General features: G+C 40.8%; 1 protein-coding gene across 2 annotated transcripts in view; it reads right to left on the bottom strand.

Moving 5' to 3' along the window:
- The window catches only part of brwd3 (bromodomain and WD repeat domain containing 3), a 137,223-nt gene extending 123,415 nt beyond the window's left edge, over window positions 1–13,808 (bottom strand). The window contains exons 1-8 of one of the 2 annotated variants that reach the window (XM_072505140.1): window positions 13,490–13,808; window positions 13,313–13,371; window positions 13,202–13,231; window positions 12,960–13,019; window positions 4,070–4,220; window positions 3,576–3,674; window positions 2,513–2,673; window positions 916–1,137 (exon numbers count right to left, since the gene is read on the bottom strand). In XM_072505140.1, the coding sequence (XP_072361241.1) occupies window positions 916–1,137; window positions 2,513–2,673; window positions 3,576–3,674; window positions 4,070–4,220; window positions 12,960–13,019; window positions 13,202–13,231; window positions 13,313–13,371; window positions 13,490–13,538 (831 nt within the window). In that variant the 5' untranslated portion in view covers window positions 13,539–13,808. The remainder of the gene's footprint in view (window positions 1–915; window positions 1,138–2,512; window positions 2,674–3,575; window positions 3,675–4,069; window positions 4,221–12,959; window positions 13,020–13,201; window positions 13,232–13,312; window positions 13,372–13,489) is intronic. The other variant, XM_072505139.1, reaches the window with a different exon arrangement.
- Between the last annotated feature and the right edge of the window lie 865 nt (window positions 13,809–14,673).

The following is a 14,673-nucleotide window of genomic DNA, read 5'->3' as shown; positions in this document are numbered from 1 at the left end:
ATTAGACTTCATCTGGAGAACTGTGATCATTTATGGCCACGACACTTTTAGGAAGGATATCAAGGCGTGAAACACTTAGTTATGCGGAGAAACTGGGTTTCCTGTTCTTAGAGCAAAAAAGATCAAAGAAGATTTGACAGCACTGTTCACAATTTTGAATGGTTTGATAGAGTAAATAAAGATGAACTGATTCTAATGACAGAAATGGTGGCAACAAGGGATTTAAGTTGATTGGCAAAAAAGAAAAAAAAAAGAGAGGGCCAAGAGAAACAAAGCCTCTCATCCTCCTTGCCCAAATGTTTCACTACACACATCCATACTTTCTTCATCTGACATGTGGAAAGAAAAATCACAGCAAATTGTCAAAGAATGAGTTATGATAATCTGAAATATTGTGCCAAAAAGATTATGGAACAGATTGAATAATTTGCAAAGGGAATCGAATAAATACTTGAAAAGGGGAAAAAAATACTGCTCTATGGAAAACGAGTAGGAAGTGGGACAGGTTGGCTGGCTCTTTCAAAAAAAGCCAACACATGGATTTAGCTGAATGGCCTCCTGCTGTGCTGTGTCAATGATTCTACGATGTGACGGCATGCTATTGAAGTAGTGCAACACGGCTATTTAGAGCTCATTTCACTTTTAATTGTATAGATTGAAAAGTACATGAAAATCGCTTATTGTCACGAGTAGGCTTCAATGAAGTTACTGTGAAAAGCCCCTAGTCGCCACATTCCGGCGCCTGTTCGGGGAGGCTGGTACGGGAATCGAACCGTGCTGTTAGCCTGCCTTGGTCTGCTTTAAAAGCCAGCGATTTAGCCCAGTGTGCTAAACCAGCCCCTATATGGTGCTGTGTCCAAAAGTAGGCAATTCAGAAAACACAAATACATATGGACAAGAATGCAGTTGCATTACCAATAAAGAGGTTATAGATCCAGTATGCCCTTGTAACACAGCAACAGGAGCACATGTTCGTAAGCACCAAACACGAATCACTTTATCACAACTGCCCGCAGCAATCAATGTGTTCTCATAACTAACAGCCATATCAGAAATCTCAGCTGAATGCCCACGCAGAGTAGATAGGAGTCGTCCATCATCCGTGGCCCAAATCTTCACCAAGCAATCATCTGAACCCTAGAAATAGTACAGTAGATGTAAAAGCACTGGAATAGAAGTTGCATATTGTTTAAGTTTAAATCACATTACATGAATATCCAATTATTTGAACAAACTTCAAAAAATGGTCTTGTAATCTATAGTCACTGCAGCACAAATGTACAGAACTTCAAACTTCTTTAAACATAGATAACATCATGTTCATGTACAATAGACAAAAATTAATACAGCCTGAAGTCAACTGGAAGTTAATTGCTGTTGCTAAAAGTTTGTGTATCCACTGCCAACCGCTTGTAAATTCCCAACACCTTCCTTTGTGAAACAGTCAAACAAAACTAGTAGGCATTTGCTGTTTTTGCTTTGTTCATTAGTAGGTCTATTGCATATTATATAAGACATTTACAATAGTGGCCACTCAGTCCAGAATGCCAATGTGCCCGTGCTTATGTTCCACACAAGCCTCCTCCCACATTACTTCATCCCACTATATCTATGTAATTCCTTTCAACCACTTTGTATGATAGGAAAATACCATATTGTTATTTTAACTATAGATTTAAGTCAAGAAGTTTCAAAAGTGATCATGCATGTGCAACACGACTTCCAGTGGAAGCTATGGTGTGAACGGTCACACATTTGGCAGCTCCCACTCGAGGCCGTTTTCCTTCCGGTCATTTTCCCCATTTGGCGAGTGGATGAGTGGCTAAAAAGGTGTAGGAGGGGTCAGAGGAGAATCGAATTCCACTGGTAGGACTGGTGGATTGATCCAAGGACCAGAAGAGGGTTAAGAAGAATGGAGCAGCTGGAACAGGAGAATCTTTGAACGCCACAGCTTAAGATGGTGGAGGGCGTAGGGCCGGTGCTAATGACCCAATGGTCGATGGGCCAACTGGTGGACTTCTTAAATAAGAAGTTCAGCCAACAGAGAGGCCTGTGAGGACCTTGCCAAGACGGTAGACCTGTTGAAGTCTGGGATTGATCGAGAGTAGCAGAGGCTGGAGTCCCAGGGTCAGGCCATCCGGAAAGTGGAGGAGGCGGTGGGGGAGCAGGAAGAGCAGTTGGCTTCGCTGGCGGCCGAGGTGGGAGCAATGAGAGATAACCAGAGGTGGCTGCAGGAGAAGGTGGGGGACCTTGAGAACTGCTCCCGGAGGCAGAAGAATTGTAGGGATGCCTGAAGGCATCGAGGGAGCGGACGCTGAAATTTTGGAGAATTTGATGGGAGAGAGTATTAACACATAATACTTCTGCAATTTAAATGTTTTTTTAAATTAGACAATCTGTTGCAGCAGTGCACCATGTCGCTGAGCAACAGGATTAGCATTGGACTCCCTACAATAACAGATACCATGCTCTTCATTTATTGCTTCTACAGAATGCTCAGCAGTTTTCTCACCGTGAAAATTCTCCTTCCTGTGCGGTCAAAAGCTACACAATACACAGAGGAAAGGTGCCCAAGTATCCTCTTGTACATTTTCACATGCTGATACACAACAACAGGGAAAACATAGTTGCGCCGTCCACACCCAGTCAGCTGTTTAGAATTGGTGATGTTCACTGAAATAGCAAATAATGAGAAATGTTGAATATCTATATATGGGGTTTCACATGATATCAATCTTCTCAAATTGAAAAGAACCATAGCAATATATGCTTTTGTAAGAGAGGGCAAAACATATTTGCTGAATTTTTAAAAAGTGATTTCTAAATGTGCTCTGGTCCTGAAATTAAGTGCACCCCTTTATTGTATTATGAACCTGCAATAGCCAATTCTATATCATAAAATTAAACTAAAGTTACTTTACGCCTTTGATTATTGAATCAAGCTCAAGAATGATTTATTGCAACCCCTTAAACCAGAACACGAAAATAAGTCTTCGACCAGCTTTTATCTGAACTACAACCTGTTAGTCAGCAATTTAATCAAAGAGTAAAATACCAAGTTTAATTGCTTTATTTCCCTTCCCAACCACTAAGTAAATATTTAATTTACTTTTGTGGACCAAATCGAAAGACAACAGAAAATGGGCCAAGTCATTTTATTTTAACCTTTAAATATCCAGTTTGTAATTTTCATTAATTTCATACATTTTATATGTTCAATATGTAATTTCATTTATGATTCTACTCGTAACTCTTCAGCAGCAGCTTAAAAAATTTTAGTCTGACCAGAAGACCTGTCCAAGAACAATTAATTCCCAACTCGCACAGAAAGCCGCCGGAATTACAACTTGGGATTGTAAAGAGATACTTTAATTTACATACTTAAGTTTTAGCAACGGAATAATACTTATCATATTGTACCAGCAGGATGTATTATACTGAAGCCCCCATTCCATCAATAGTTTTATTTTTCTTTCCACTATCATTTCCCAAATAACCATCATAATTTTCCATGCAAAAACAACAAGGCTATCAGAAGTTGGTGAGGTACTTCTATAGCTTTAATTCTGACTTACCAATACTTGGAGATTTTCCATAGTTTACAGGTGGTTCTGGTGGCCTGCCTCGATGGAGGGCAGCAAAGGCTGAACCTTTCCAGGCTACATGTTTGCAATCTGTAAGAAAAGGTTACTACTAAAGAATGTGAATGGAATTAAAATCGGTGTACTAAATATTTGAAAAGTGACTGAACTATAATTCTTAACAATACTTGGAGCTTCAGCCAAGTTGCCTAATGGTGCAAAATAATTTTCCATTTTTATAATTAAGATCATGAAATGTATGTGTGTTGGATTAAAAGGAGATCTGTTCACCGATTATAGGTTCTCATTAAAGGCATCCTTTCAATAAATGTATATGGCGTTTGTTTTTTTTTAAAAAACGATAAATACTACATTTGTTTCCACAAAATAACTAACATACTTAACATGCAATTCATTTATTTTGTCACACGATAGAAGTTTCAAAATTAGTAGCATGCTTTAAAAAATGCATCTTCCATTTGGTATACCTTTAGTAGTCCGCAATAATGACTGTCGCCCCACTCCCAGTAACGTCTGCACTCCAGGGACACTGGGTGGTATCTCTTTATCCAACAGGGGACCAATTCGCTGACAGATTTGCAGCAAGTGGTCTGAGCACACATGTTTATTAGCTACAACCTAAACAAAAATTTAAAAAGTATTATGTTGGCACACTCATTTTCAGCAAGTCCCTTTCAATCTAATAATTTGCACAATGTTGCAAATCGTTAAGAGGTATAGAAAACTAAATTCAAAATAACTTAGTACATCTTAGACAGCTGCAAAAAATTCAATCTTAAGTTCAATAAACTTAAATTTCTTATCACTACAACTAAAGAAATTGACCCCAAAAAAGGTGACACAATTTTATTTATTTTTGCACAACTTCCTAAGAATAATTAAACATAGACACATTGAAAGCTTGCATTAATTCCCAGATATGTTTTTAGCTCAGTGGGCTAGACAGCTGATTTTGTGATGGAGAACAAGGACAGCAGCGCGGGATCAATTCCTGTACCACCTGAGAATTCGGAATTATCCCTCTGGCTTTTCACCGTAACTTCATTGCAGTGTTAATGTAAACCTATTTGTGACAATAAAGATTATTTATTTATTATTTATACTCAAAGAGCTTACCGAACAGGGATCTTGCATTATTTTGATGGAACACAATCTTTCAAATTAGAGTTGAAGTAAATTAGTTAAGCCTATTTATCAATAAGATTAGGGCGACAAGGTGGCAGTGGTTCGTACTGCTGCCTCAGTACTAGGGACCCGGATTCAATTATGGTCTTGGGTGACTGTGTAGAGTTTTCACATTCTTGCACTGTCTGCGCAGGTTTCCTCCTGGTTCTCCAGTTCACAGATGTGCAGGCTAGGTGGATTGGCCATGCTAAATTGCCCTTTACTGTCCAGGGATGTGCAGGTTAAGTGGCATTACAGGGTTGCAGGGTAGGGCTGGAGACTGCTTAGGGTACTCTTTCAGAGGGATGATGCAGAGTCAATAGGCCAAATGGTCTCCTACACTGCAAGGATTATATCTCAATCTTGCTCAAGTGTCTCTCTCACCCCAAGATCTCAAAGTCCAATTGCCCATAGTACAAATGGGCCACCGACTGCAGCAGCTAAGTTGGCATTAAATCTGTGCCTCCTGTCTGGAGTAAATATGCAGATGTCAGAAAGACAGACCAGAATTATACCGTAGTATATTAACAAAGTTGTAGTGGTAAAAATTGTAAGCCCTACGTAGTCACACGTAGTGAATAAAACATCTGCTGGAAATGCCCGACAACGTCAGATAAATCCCATTTGCTGATTAAATGTTTTGGCAAATTCAATCCAAATATCATTTCTTCTATTCACTGCTTGTAACAAAATGCTATAAGTTTAACCACAAAAAATGACCAGAAGTGCAACTTCCTTTGCAATGTCAATGCAAAATTATTTCATTGTATCATTCATTCAGATTGTACTATAAATTAAGAGACCAAGCCACAAAGTATAGTTTCATGTGTTGCATGACCAGGATCCTATTGAAGGATAATTAACTCTGGGGCATCATAATTCCACAATGTTACAAAACAAAATCAGAACCTTAATGGAATCATTCAAATCTCCCTTGTTCCTGGAATTTATATCTTACAACTATTAATCAACCAGAAGAGAATGGGTGAGATTGGTGATTCAGTAGTAACTTTTAAGCCCAAGTTTGATTCCTTTCCAAGCTGCTGGGACAAACATATTCTTAGTAAAATGCATTGGTCTTAGCCCAGCTCACAATAGAAAATTAACCTAATTCAGATGGGAATTAGTGCTGTAAATAAATATAGTCAGCAATTTAAAAACAAATGATACAGGGACTCATGGAAATCAAGGGGAGTAGCCATTACATACAAGCACTATATTCCTATACTCAACTCCTCGGAACAACCTTGATACAAATTCCATTGTTGTTCAACATAATACTTCTAAGAGGGGTGTGCGACTACAAGTAGCTGGAAAACCCACATTATCATGCAGATGACCACTGCAGTTTCACCCCAAGCTGGAGTCATGCTTCACATGGTACAAAGTTTAGATGCTTTGAGATTACTAGTAAAAGCAATCATGCATATCCTGCCTCTGGTGTCAGATGAAATAATTTCTTACAGAGGAGCAGTTACAATGCTGCCTCAAACAGCTTTTCACAAGACATAAAACATACCTTAAAACAAATTTTTCAGATAATCCATTTTTCAATTGAAACAGTTCTATCACCAAAACAAAACTGATGCTAAATTTCAGCACTTTTGAAAATCCACACTTTATAAAAGCAAAAACCAACCTACATCATTTCTTCAGTGTAAGATTTTTGATCAGCCCACAAAAAGCAACAGTTAAAGCTGAGTTTGTCGCATTTTTGTTTAAACAAGCTTTTAATTGTTAGACCAATTAACATAATGGTAATCAGTCACATTTAGTGCTCAATGAAAACTTGCTATGACTAACATGGTGACACATATGACTAAATTAGTTGTCAAATTGAGGTCTACAAGTATGAAAAAACAAATTCAGATTTCAAGGTCAATGTTGGATTCATAAACTTCAAGCCCATTATTCAAAATTGATACTTATGGCCACAAAAAAGTATTGAACAAAAAAAAAAAAAAAAAAAAAAAAAAAAAAAAAAAAAAAAAACTTAAGAGTACATTTCTACAGCGACTAGAGATTTCTGGCAAGCGGCTGAGAATTTTGTTCAAAACATTCAGTTTAAAATTCAGATTCTGATTGCTCGTCTCTGAATAATGAACAAAAATTATATGTAACTTTACCAACCTTTAAATGAAGAGCCGGTAAACATTTATATCCTGCCAGAATTTACGTTACACGATTAGAAGTCGCTCAGAAATTTTAAAACTGCATATAGTAACAGAATAAGGAAAATACCAAATTAATTGCAGACTTGAGCTACTTTGGATTCACAAGTTAGTGCGTCACAATGTTTTTAAAACTTGGTTAATTTCCACAAATTCAGTACAAAAAAGGATTTGTACCTATCATTTGTGCCAAGTGCTCCATTAATACTTTGTCACATGCCCACTCACCCTTGGCAAGTGATTTCTAATGATGTTTTTTAAAAACCTAATCTAAATTATTTATTTTTTTCTTCCTGGAAGTACAATTTCAACCACTTACAGGTTCTTCTTAGTGACCCCCTGGGCTAGTGCGCAGCCAATTCCAGCCTCACTTGACCCGGAGTTGCAACACAAGTGAAATTAGATGCTCTTTTAAAATACCCAAGGACCTTGGCTGAGCCCAATAAACAGCAGTCATCAGGTTTGTAAATTTAACACAAATAACCTTTTACTATTGAAAAGTAATTTAATTAAACTGGCAAATATGCAACTGACTACCTAATACCTCTTACCTAAGCACCCCCCCCCTTTATAACTCACCCCACTCTATACACACACACACACCACAGAAGAGGGAAAGGATGATGGGGGGGGGGGGGGGGGGGGGGGGGGGGGAAATTACGATAAATTAAGGGATAAAAGATCTCAGCTACTATTATGGTTTTCGGGCAGGGTTTTTCAGGACTGCAAGTTTTCACTTTGATGCTTCTTCTAAGCTTCAGAGGGCTTTCTTTAGCAAGGCTATCAACTTTCTTTGTAGATTCAAGATAATTTCAACTATATAGTAGAAATTTGTCAGGCAATCACTGGTTTTAACAATAAAGCAGTCCTTTACTTCAGCAGAAAGAGAGCAGGAGTTCCTTCTTCATTCACAGTCTAATCACTTCAGACCAGCTCTCAAAAGCATCCCTCGCAGGAACGAATCACGGACAGCCAAAATAACTGTCCCTGACCAATTTACAGGTTGCCAACCAGCCAATTGGACAGACTTCCTTGGTTTTTAAGGTTCCCTCACTGCCGACAAACCTATCCTCCTCGCCAAAAAACAAATCCTGGGACACACGGTCCTGACGAGCAGGCTGCCTCAGTTTGTCCATTGCTTAAAAGGCTCATTTCAATTAAGAGTCCACAGACCAAAAACACAAAAGAAATGGGAACAAAAAAAAAAAAAAAGGGCTCTCCAGCCCCCCGCCCCTTTCGAACAGACATCCATTCATCCTTCCTTTGCCAATACCCAAGTTCCTCCAAGTTTTCCATGTCACTTTTCAACATTTAAACACGTAACAATGCATCCGCAATAATATTGTCCTTGCCAGGAATATGTGCAATTTTAGTATCAAAATGTTGTAACAATAAACTCCAACAGAACAACCTTGCGTTCCGAGTTTTAAAATTTTCCTATAAATGCTAGTGGATTATGGTCCTTATTGACTAAGCTTTGTTTATTGTCATATCGGACATATAATTCAAAATGTTGAAGGGCTAGTAGCAATGCTAAGGCTTCCCTCTTAATGGTGGAGTACTTTCTTCGGCACAGACTTAGTTTTTTGAAACGTATCCCCCCAGCCTCTATTCCTGCCTCGTTGTCCTGTATTGGCAGAGCTCCTACCCCCAGGTCGCTGGCATCCATAGCCATTGTGAAGGGTTTGAAACAATCTGGGGCAACCAACATTGATTTGCTTACCAATAAGGCCCTTAATTTTTTTTAACTGCAATTTGGCATTCCGCAGACCATACTAATTTTGTCGTTTTCGCAATATGTTGGTCCAAGATTATCGCTATGGTACTGGAAGTTGGGTACAAATTTCCGATTGAAACCGCAAATGCTCTGGAACCTCAATCTCCAGTTTGGTTTTGGGAACGGGGTTATCTAGTAAAGCCCTTACTTTGGCTGTTCTGGATACTACTCAATCCTGTCCCACAACATATCCTAAGCAGGTAACGTTAGCTTTGGCAAACTCGTTTTGGGCCAAATAGATGAATCAGCCATCTGCAGTTGTTTGAATAACTCCTCCAATTGTTCTACATGCTCCTTCCACGTGATACTGTAAACTACTACATTGTGCAAATAGACCATACAGTTAGGCACTCTACTTGGTACACGAGTCACTGGAATGCAGTTGGTATGTTTTTGAATCCGACCAGCATTACCTCACAGTGATACACACCTCTGGGAGTCACAAAGGCAGATATCTCCCTTACTCTGGGGCAATTTTGCCAATATCCTTTTAATAGGTCGATTTGACAGGATTGAGATACTGCCTATATTATCGATACAGTTCTCCAACCATGGGGCCGAATACAAATCAATTTCGTGATGGCATTGACTTTCCGGTAGAACCAAGTTATCCCATCCAGCTTAGGTACTAACACAACCGGCAAACTCCAGCTACTCTTACTCAGCTGAATTAAATTATTCTCCAACGTGTATTCGATTTCCGCTTCTAGCTGAGCTAGTTCTGTGGGTTCAGTTGATATGGATGCTGTATTATCGAGTTGGAGTCACCGATGTCTGCACCATGATCAGTTAGTGTAGTGCACCCCGATGTGTCCCTACATATCCTTGTAAGATCTTTTTGTTGCTCTTCTTTTAAACAGGCAAACTCATCTAACTGTTCTAGTATTACCGTATTTGCTAGTCGTACAACAGGAAGTGCTCTCGGTGAACTGTATCACTTCCCCGACCTCACTCTTACCATCTCCGCCGTCTCCCACTACTTCTACCACCTGACAAACTTGTCCCTATGATATTTGTTCAACATGTTTATGTGGTAAAATCAGTCATCCTATGGACTGGAGTATCCATTAGGTGTGTCACTTTACTCACCTTCCGAACTACCTTATAGGGGCATCTGATTTTTGCTTTTAAGAGGTTCGCCCTGCAATAGCAACAATACCAGTACCTCATCTCCAGCTTGAAATGTTCTGGACCAGGCAAGTTTGTCTGCCCACATTTTCATTCTTACTCCCAAAACCTTTAGATGCTCTCGGGCTACCTGACAAGCTCCAGAGAATCTTTCCAGAAACAAGGACAGAGAACCCAACATTGGGGGTTCATCCTTTTGTTTTAGAAACTTCTTTCATCAATTTTAATGGACCCTGAACCCCATGGCCATAAAATAATTCAAATGGCTAAACCTAGTACATTCGTTCTGCAAATCACTGGGGCAAATAGTTAAAAAATCCAATCCCTTGTCCCAACCTTTTGGATATTCATGGCAATAAGCCCTAATCATCAATTTGAGAATCTAATGAAATCACTCCAAGTTTGTGGGTGATAGGCAGTTAACTTTAGTTGCTTGATACCTAAACTACGAATTTTGTCCTGGAAAATTTTAAGATAAAGTTAGAACCATGGTCAAATTGTACATCTAAGGATATGCCATAGCGTGTGAAGAACTGCGTCAACGTCTTCATAACTACCTTAGCTGTATTTGCGTGTAAAAGTATAGTTTCCAGAGATCAGGTTGTCGTATCCGTATCTGTAAGAGTGTACTGATGCCTTACCTTAGTTTTAGGCTACGGTCCTATGCAATCTACTACTACCCAACTAAATGGTTATTCAAACACTGGTATGAGTATCAAAGGTGCTGGCTTAATCTGATGTTGCAGTTTACCCATTAGCCGACAGGTATCCTTATTCAGTCCGTCCAATTGCATTACATCCTTATTCAGTCCTTCCTTCATCAAATGTTCATGCAACACAAGTCAAATGGTCCCACAATTCAATAGACTGATTAGGTGTAACTATGAATGCAAACATTGAAGCTCAGTGTAAATTCTTATATAGGCTAAAGTTTCTTATAATATTCAATACAAATTCCAGCTTTCATATTACATAATACTTTCATAATGTTCTCAAATACATTATCTTTCTTCAGGGATGTGATTTCAATCACGGTATAACCTTGCAAAAGAAATATAGCTACATCAGGAAATCACAAGTTATAATCTAATTTTTTTAAGTCATGGCAAAAGGGAATTTGATTCCCATTGCATTATAAATCTTCAATTGCTGATGTGGTTGTAACATGTCATAATACCCAAGCAATATTGTACGCCATTGAAACTTCATGAACCAACCGTGCTTCTGCTATCCAAGCTCAACTTTCAAAATGAATGAATCATCATTGCACCCAAATTGACTTAAGGATTCACCATGACAATTCACCTCTCCAAATCACTGCTAAGCAATGCCAGCAAGTGCATGCATAGAGAATTTCAAAAGGCCTGAAGCAGGCAAACATATTTTAGTCACTATCAAACTAAATGTTCACTTGAGTAAAGCACAATACTCAATCATCTTACAGCCAGAAGAACTCATATGTAAGAATTTGTAAGACATTTCTTATCTCATACAACAAAATCCTCAACGGCTTTTACTTGGTCACCCATAACCTGGCATTTCCTAACAAGGCCAGCTTGTAGCCAACTGCAAATGCAGGATCCAGGTGGACTAGGCCAGTAGTCTTTGGATTTGCAGTTCAAGAAATCCAAATTGATTAAGAGTTACTGCCTAGATCAGACCTAATGATAACTCATGCCCTGAAAAATGTTGGACCAGTGTCAGGAACTGCAGAAAATATGGTCAATGGGGATTAAAGAATGCTGACTGTAAATGCAGTGAACCATAGATATTGATGCGCGGTTTAGAGAAATTCATAACCAGCTGCTTCCTTGCAAAATTTAATAATCTTTATGACTATATATGTGGCTAGGCAGGCAAAGTTGGTAATATGCTTAAGTAACTGCATTTCCAAGCATCCACAAGATAAATATGCATATTTAAATACTTTTCTGACTTTGAGACAGGCTTTTAATGCCCGTATATATACCACAAATGTACAGTTAATTTGTAAACAAAGGATTTGCATGGTTTATATAAACCGTTTGTTTTTTTAGTATAGGAAATCCATTATAATAAATGAAATAAATAATTAATCCTCCTATACAATAAAGGACATTCCTGAAAAAGCATAAATCTATATGAACAAAAAAAAAAATCACTGAATAATTTCATTTTAGTCACCAAACTGAAAACACAATGCAAAATAGGAACAAAAGGAAAAAGGATGCTGTCAATTTAATTAAAATAATTGCATGTTTTGAAATTTGGAAGGAGATAGGTCAAGAATGAAGAGATATAATTTCTATTTTCCTTCCAAATATCTCTGTACATTTTTTTCATACTATTTTCAAGCTATTATATCTATCTATATATAAATATATAGTCATTCTGGACTATTTCTGAAACAATGAGCAGTGTGACAAAAAGCACACATCATCAAACATTTCATTACATATACAGGAACATCTTTGAAGTGTCGCAACACAATTTGCAAAGTAACAAATTGGAATTGGGGGGGGGGGGGGGGGTAAGTGGTGGTGGAAAAAAAAAGGGGGAAAGACGGCAGACAATGGACTAGTCATGGCTGTAAGATATTCCAGCTGTCTATTATGGGCAGTCAGTATAAAGCAATGCTAATGAATTGGCAGACGTGCTCGACATCAGCTTCCTGTATCAGAGCCTACCGGCCAATCGGGGGAGATGACACACCCCAGCCGGCCCCGGCAACACACGAGAGCGGCTTGTTGATTGGAGGGGCTCCCAATATGCCTACGTCACCTCCACCTCACCCACCACCACCACCAGGTCCCCTCCCCCTCCCCAAACAGTAACCAGTTCTCCACCAAAAAAGCGTTTCGTTCTCAATTGAAGACGTTTGATTTTACTTTTTCTTTTTCAATGTATAAACGCCAACAATTTTCAAATCGATCAGCAGCGTGCCGACTCAATTCGGCAATGAAATGTTCATTTTTTTTTTGAAGTTCCCTTTGGGGGAGGGGGGAGAAGAGTGGAAAGAGAGGAGAAAGCTCTCCTTTTTTTTTTGCGGGAGATTCAATCTGACCGAGGATGGTGGGAGGAGGAGAAATCCCAAAAAATAAATAAACAAAGTTCCACCTTTCGGCCTAAAACTCTCACCAGGCTCTGGAAGCTCCTGCGATGCTCCTTTCCTTCCCAGTCCAGACGCTTCGGGATCAACTGGGGGGGGGGGGGGGGAAATGGATGGAGAAAAAGAATTACAAATAAAATAAATCACGGTGCACGGGTTCGACATTAACGTTAAAATTAACCAGAGAGAGAGGGAGGGAGAGGGAGGTCAAAGGGTGGCGTGGGAGGAGAGTTGAGAGACAAGAGATAGACATGGGCTTTATTTCATTTACCTGATATTCCTCCAGCTCCTGGATCAGGACCTGTAATAAAAGGAGAGACAGTCAGCGAGAGGGAGGTTTTGGGGAGGACACAGGTCCACAGCAAAAGGAGGATCCACTCACCCGTGCCGACTTCTGACAGGGTCCAGACAGGAGGAAGCGAGCGATCAGGTAATACAGCTCTGCCGGGTGAGAGGAGGGAAAGATTTGAGAGAGCGAGTTAACGTTAATTAAAACATCTCGGACATCTCTCCCCCCCCCCCCAAATTTTTTTTAAAAATAATAATCCGTAATACCCACCCCGCTCCAGCTGCGAGACTCGGATGGAGTCGGTTCGCCTCCTCTCCATGTCGCCGGCCGTGCCAGTGGCCGCGGTGTTTGGGCGCCGTGTTATGACGGGGATCTCTCACTGGCCCTCTCTCTCTCCGCCTCTGTCTTTCTCTCCGGCCTCCGTCGCCATTCAGGGCACGGCGGCCTCATCACCACCTTCCCCCGACACCACCTCGCGGCCTCAACCTTCCGCCGCCAAAGTAATCCCCGACTCCTTCCCTCTTTCCCGCCCCCCGTTGTTCCTCAGCCCGTCCACACTCGATGACTACTGAGTTTTGACGGGGTTAAAACAGGGTATTGAAGGCCCCTTGTCGGTTACAAGAAGGGGGGGGGGGGTTGGCTGGGTTAGTGTGGCGGAAGGATACGTTCCCATCGCTCCGTCCTCCTCGGGCGGGCGGAACGTGCAGGGGCGGAGAGCAGGCTGTGAGTGACAGGCGAACTGACCAATACGGAGCGTCGCCGCCCGGGTTTAAAGGCTTTAAAGGGGCGGGCGAGCCAATGGACGAAGAGCCCATGGGCGGGGATTGCGGCTGTGACGTCTGCTGCCGGCGTCGGTTTGGCCGGGGCGGCTGGAGAAGGGGGCCGGTCGCCATTATTGCCCGCCGGGTGGACAAAGGGTCCACATTTTATCCCCAGGTGCCAGGCCAACCGGCGGAACTCGCAAGCTCCGTGGTCTAAGTCTACTGTGGCCGGGCGGTGTCTGGTGGGGGTGAGATCCTGGGAGCTCCCTTCCCCAACACTATCTGAGGAAGAGAGCGACAGGCAACTCTTCCCCACCCGCCATTATCAGCCCAAATCGTAGAATTTACAGTGCAGAATTTGGTCACTCGGCCCATCGAGTCTGCACCGGCCCTTGGAAAGAGCACCCTACTTTTTTGTTAAATTTAAGAGTAACCAATTAATTTTTTTCCAATTAAGGGGCAATTTAGCATGTTCAATCCACTTACCTTACACATCTTTATGTTGTGGGGGTGGAATGCAAACTCCACACGGACAGTGACCCAGAGCTGGCATCGAACCCGAGACCTTGGTGCCGTGAGACTGCTGTGCTGCCCTTATGGTGGAAGAGTTTACAGAGCACCATTGTGTCTGCCAAGACAGAAACAAAACGCCGTCCAGTCAAGCTCTTGGCCTGGAGCCCTGTAGGCCCTCAC

Source organism: Scyliorhinus torazame, chromosome 5, assembly GCF_047496885.1.
Source record: "Scyliorhinus torazame isolate Kashiwa2021f chromosome 5, sScyTor2.1, whole genome shotgun sequence".
Classification (NCBI taxonomy): domain Eukaryota; kingdom Metazoa; phylum Chordata; class Chondrichthyes; order Carcharhiniformes; family Scyliorhinidae; genus Scyliorhinus; species Scyliorhinus torazame.
Note: the sequence above shows the minus strand (reverse complement) of the source record. Positions and strands in the feature narration are given on the sequence as shown.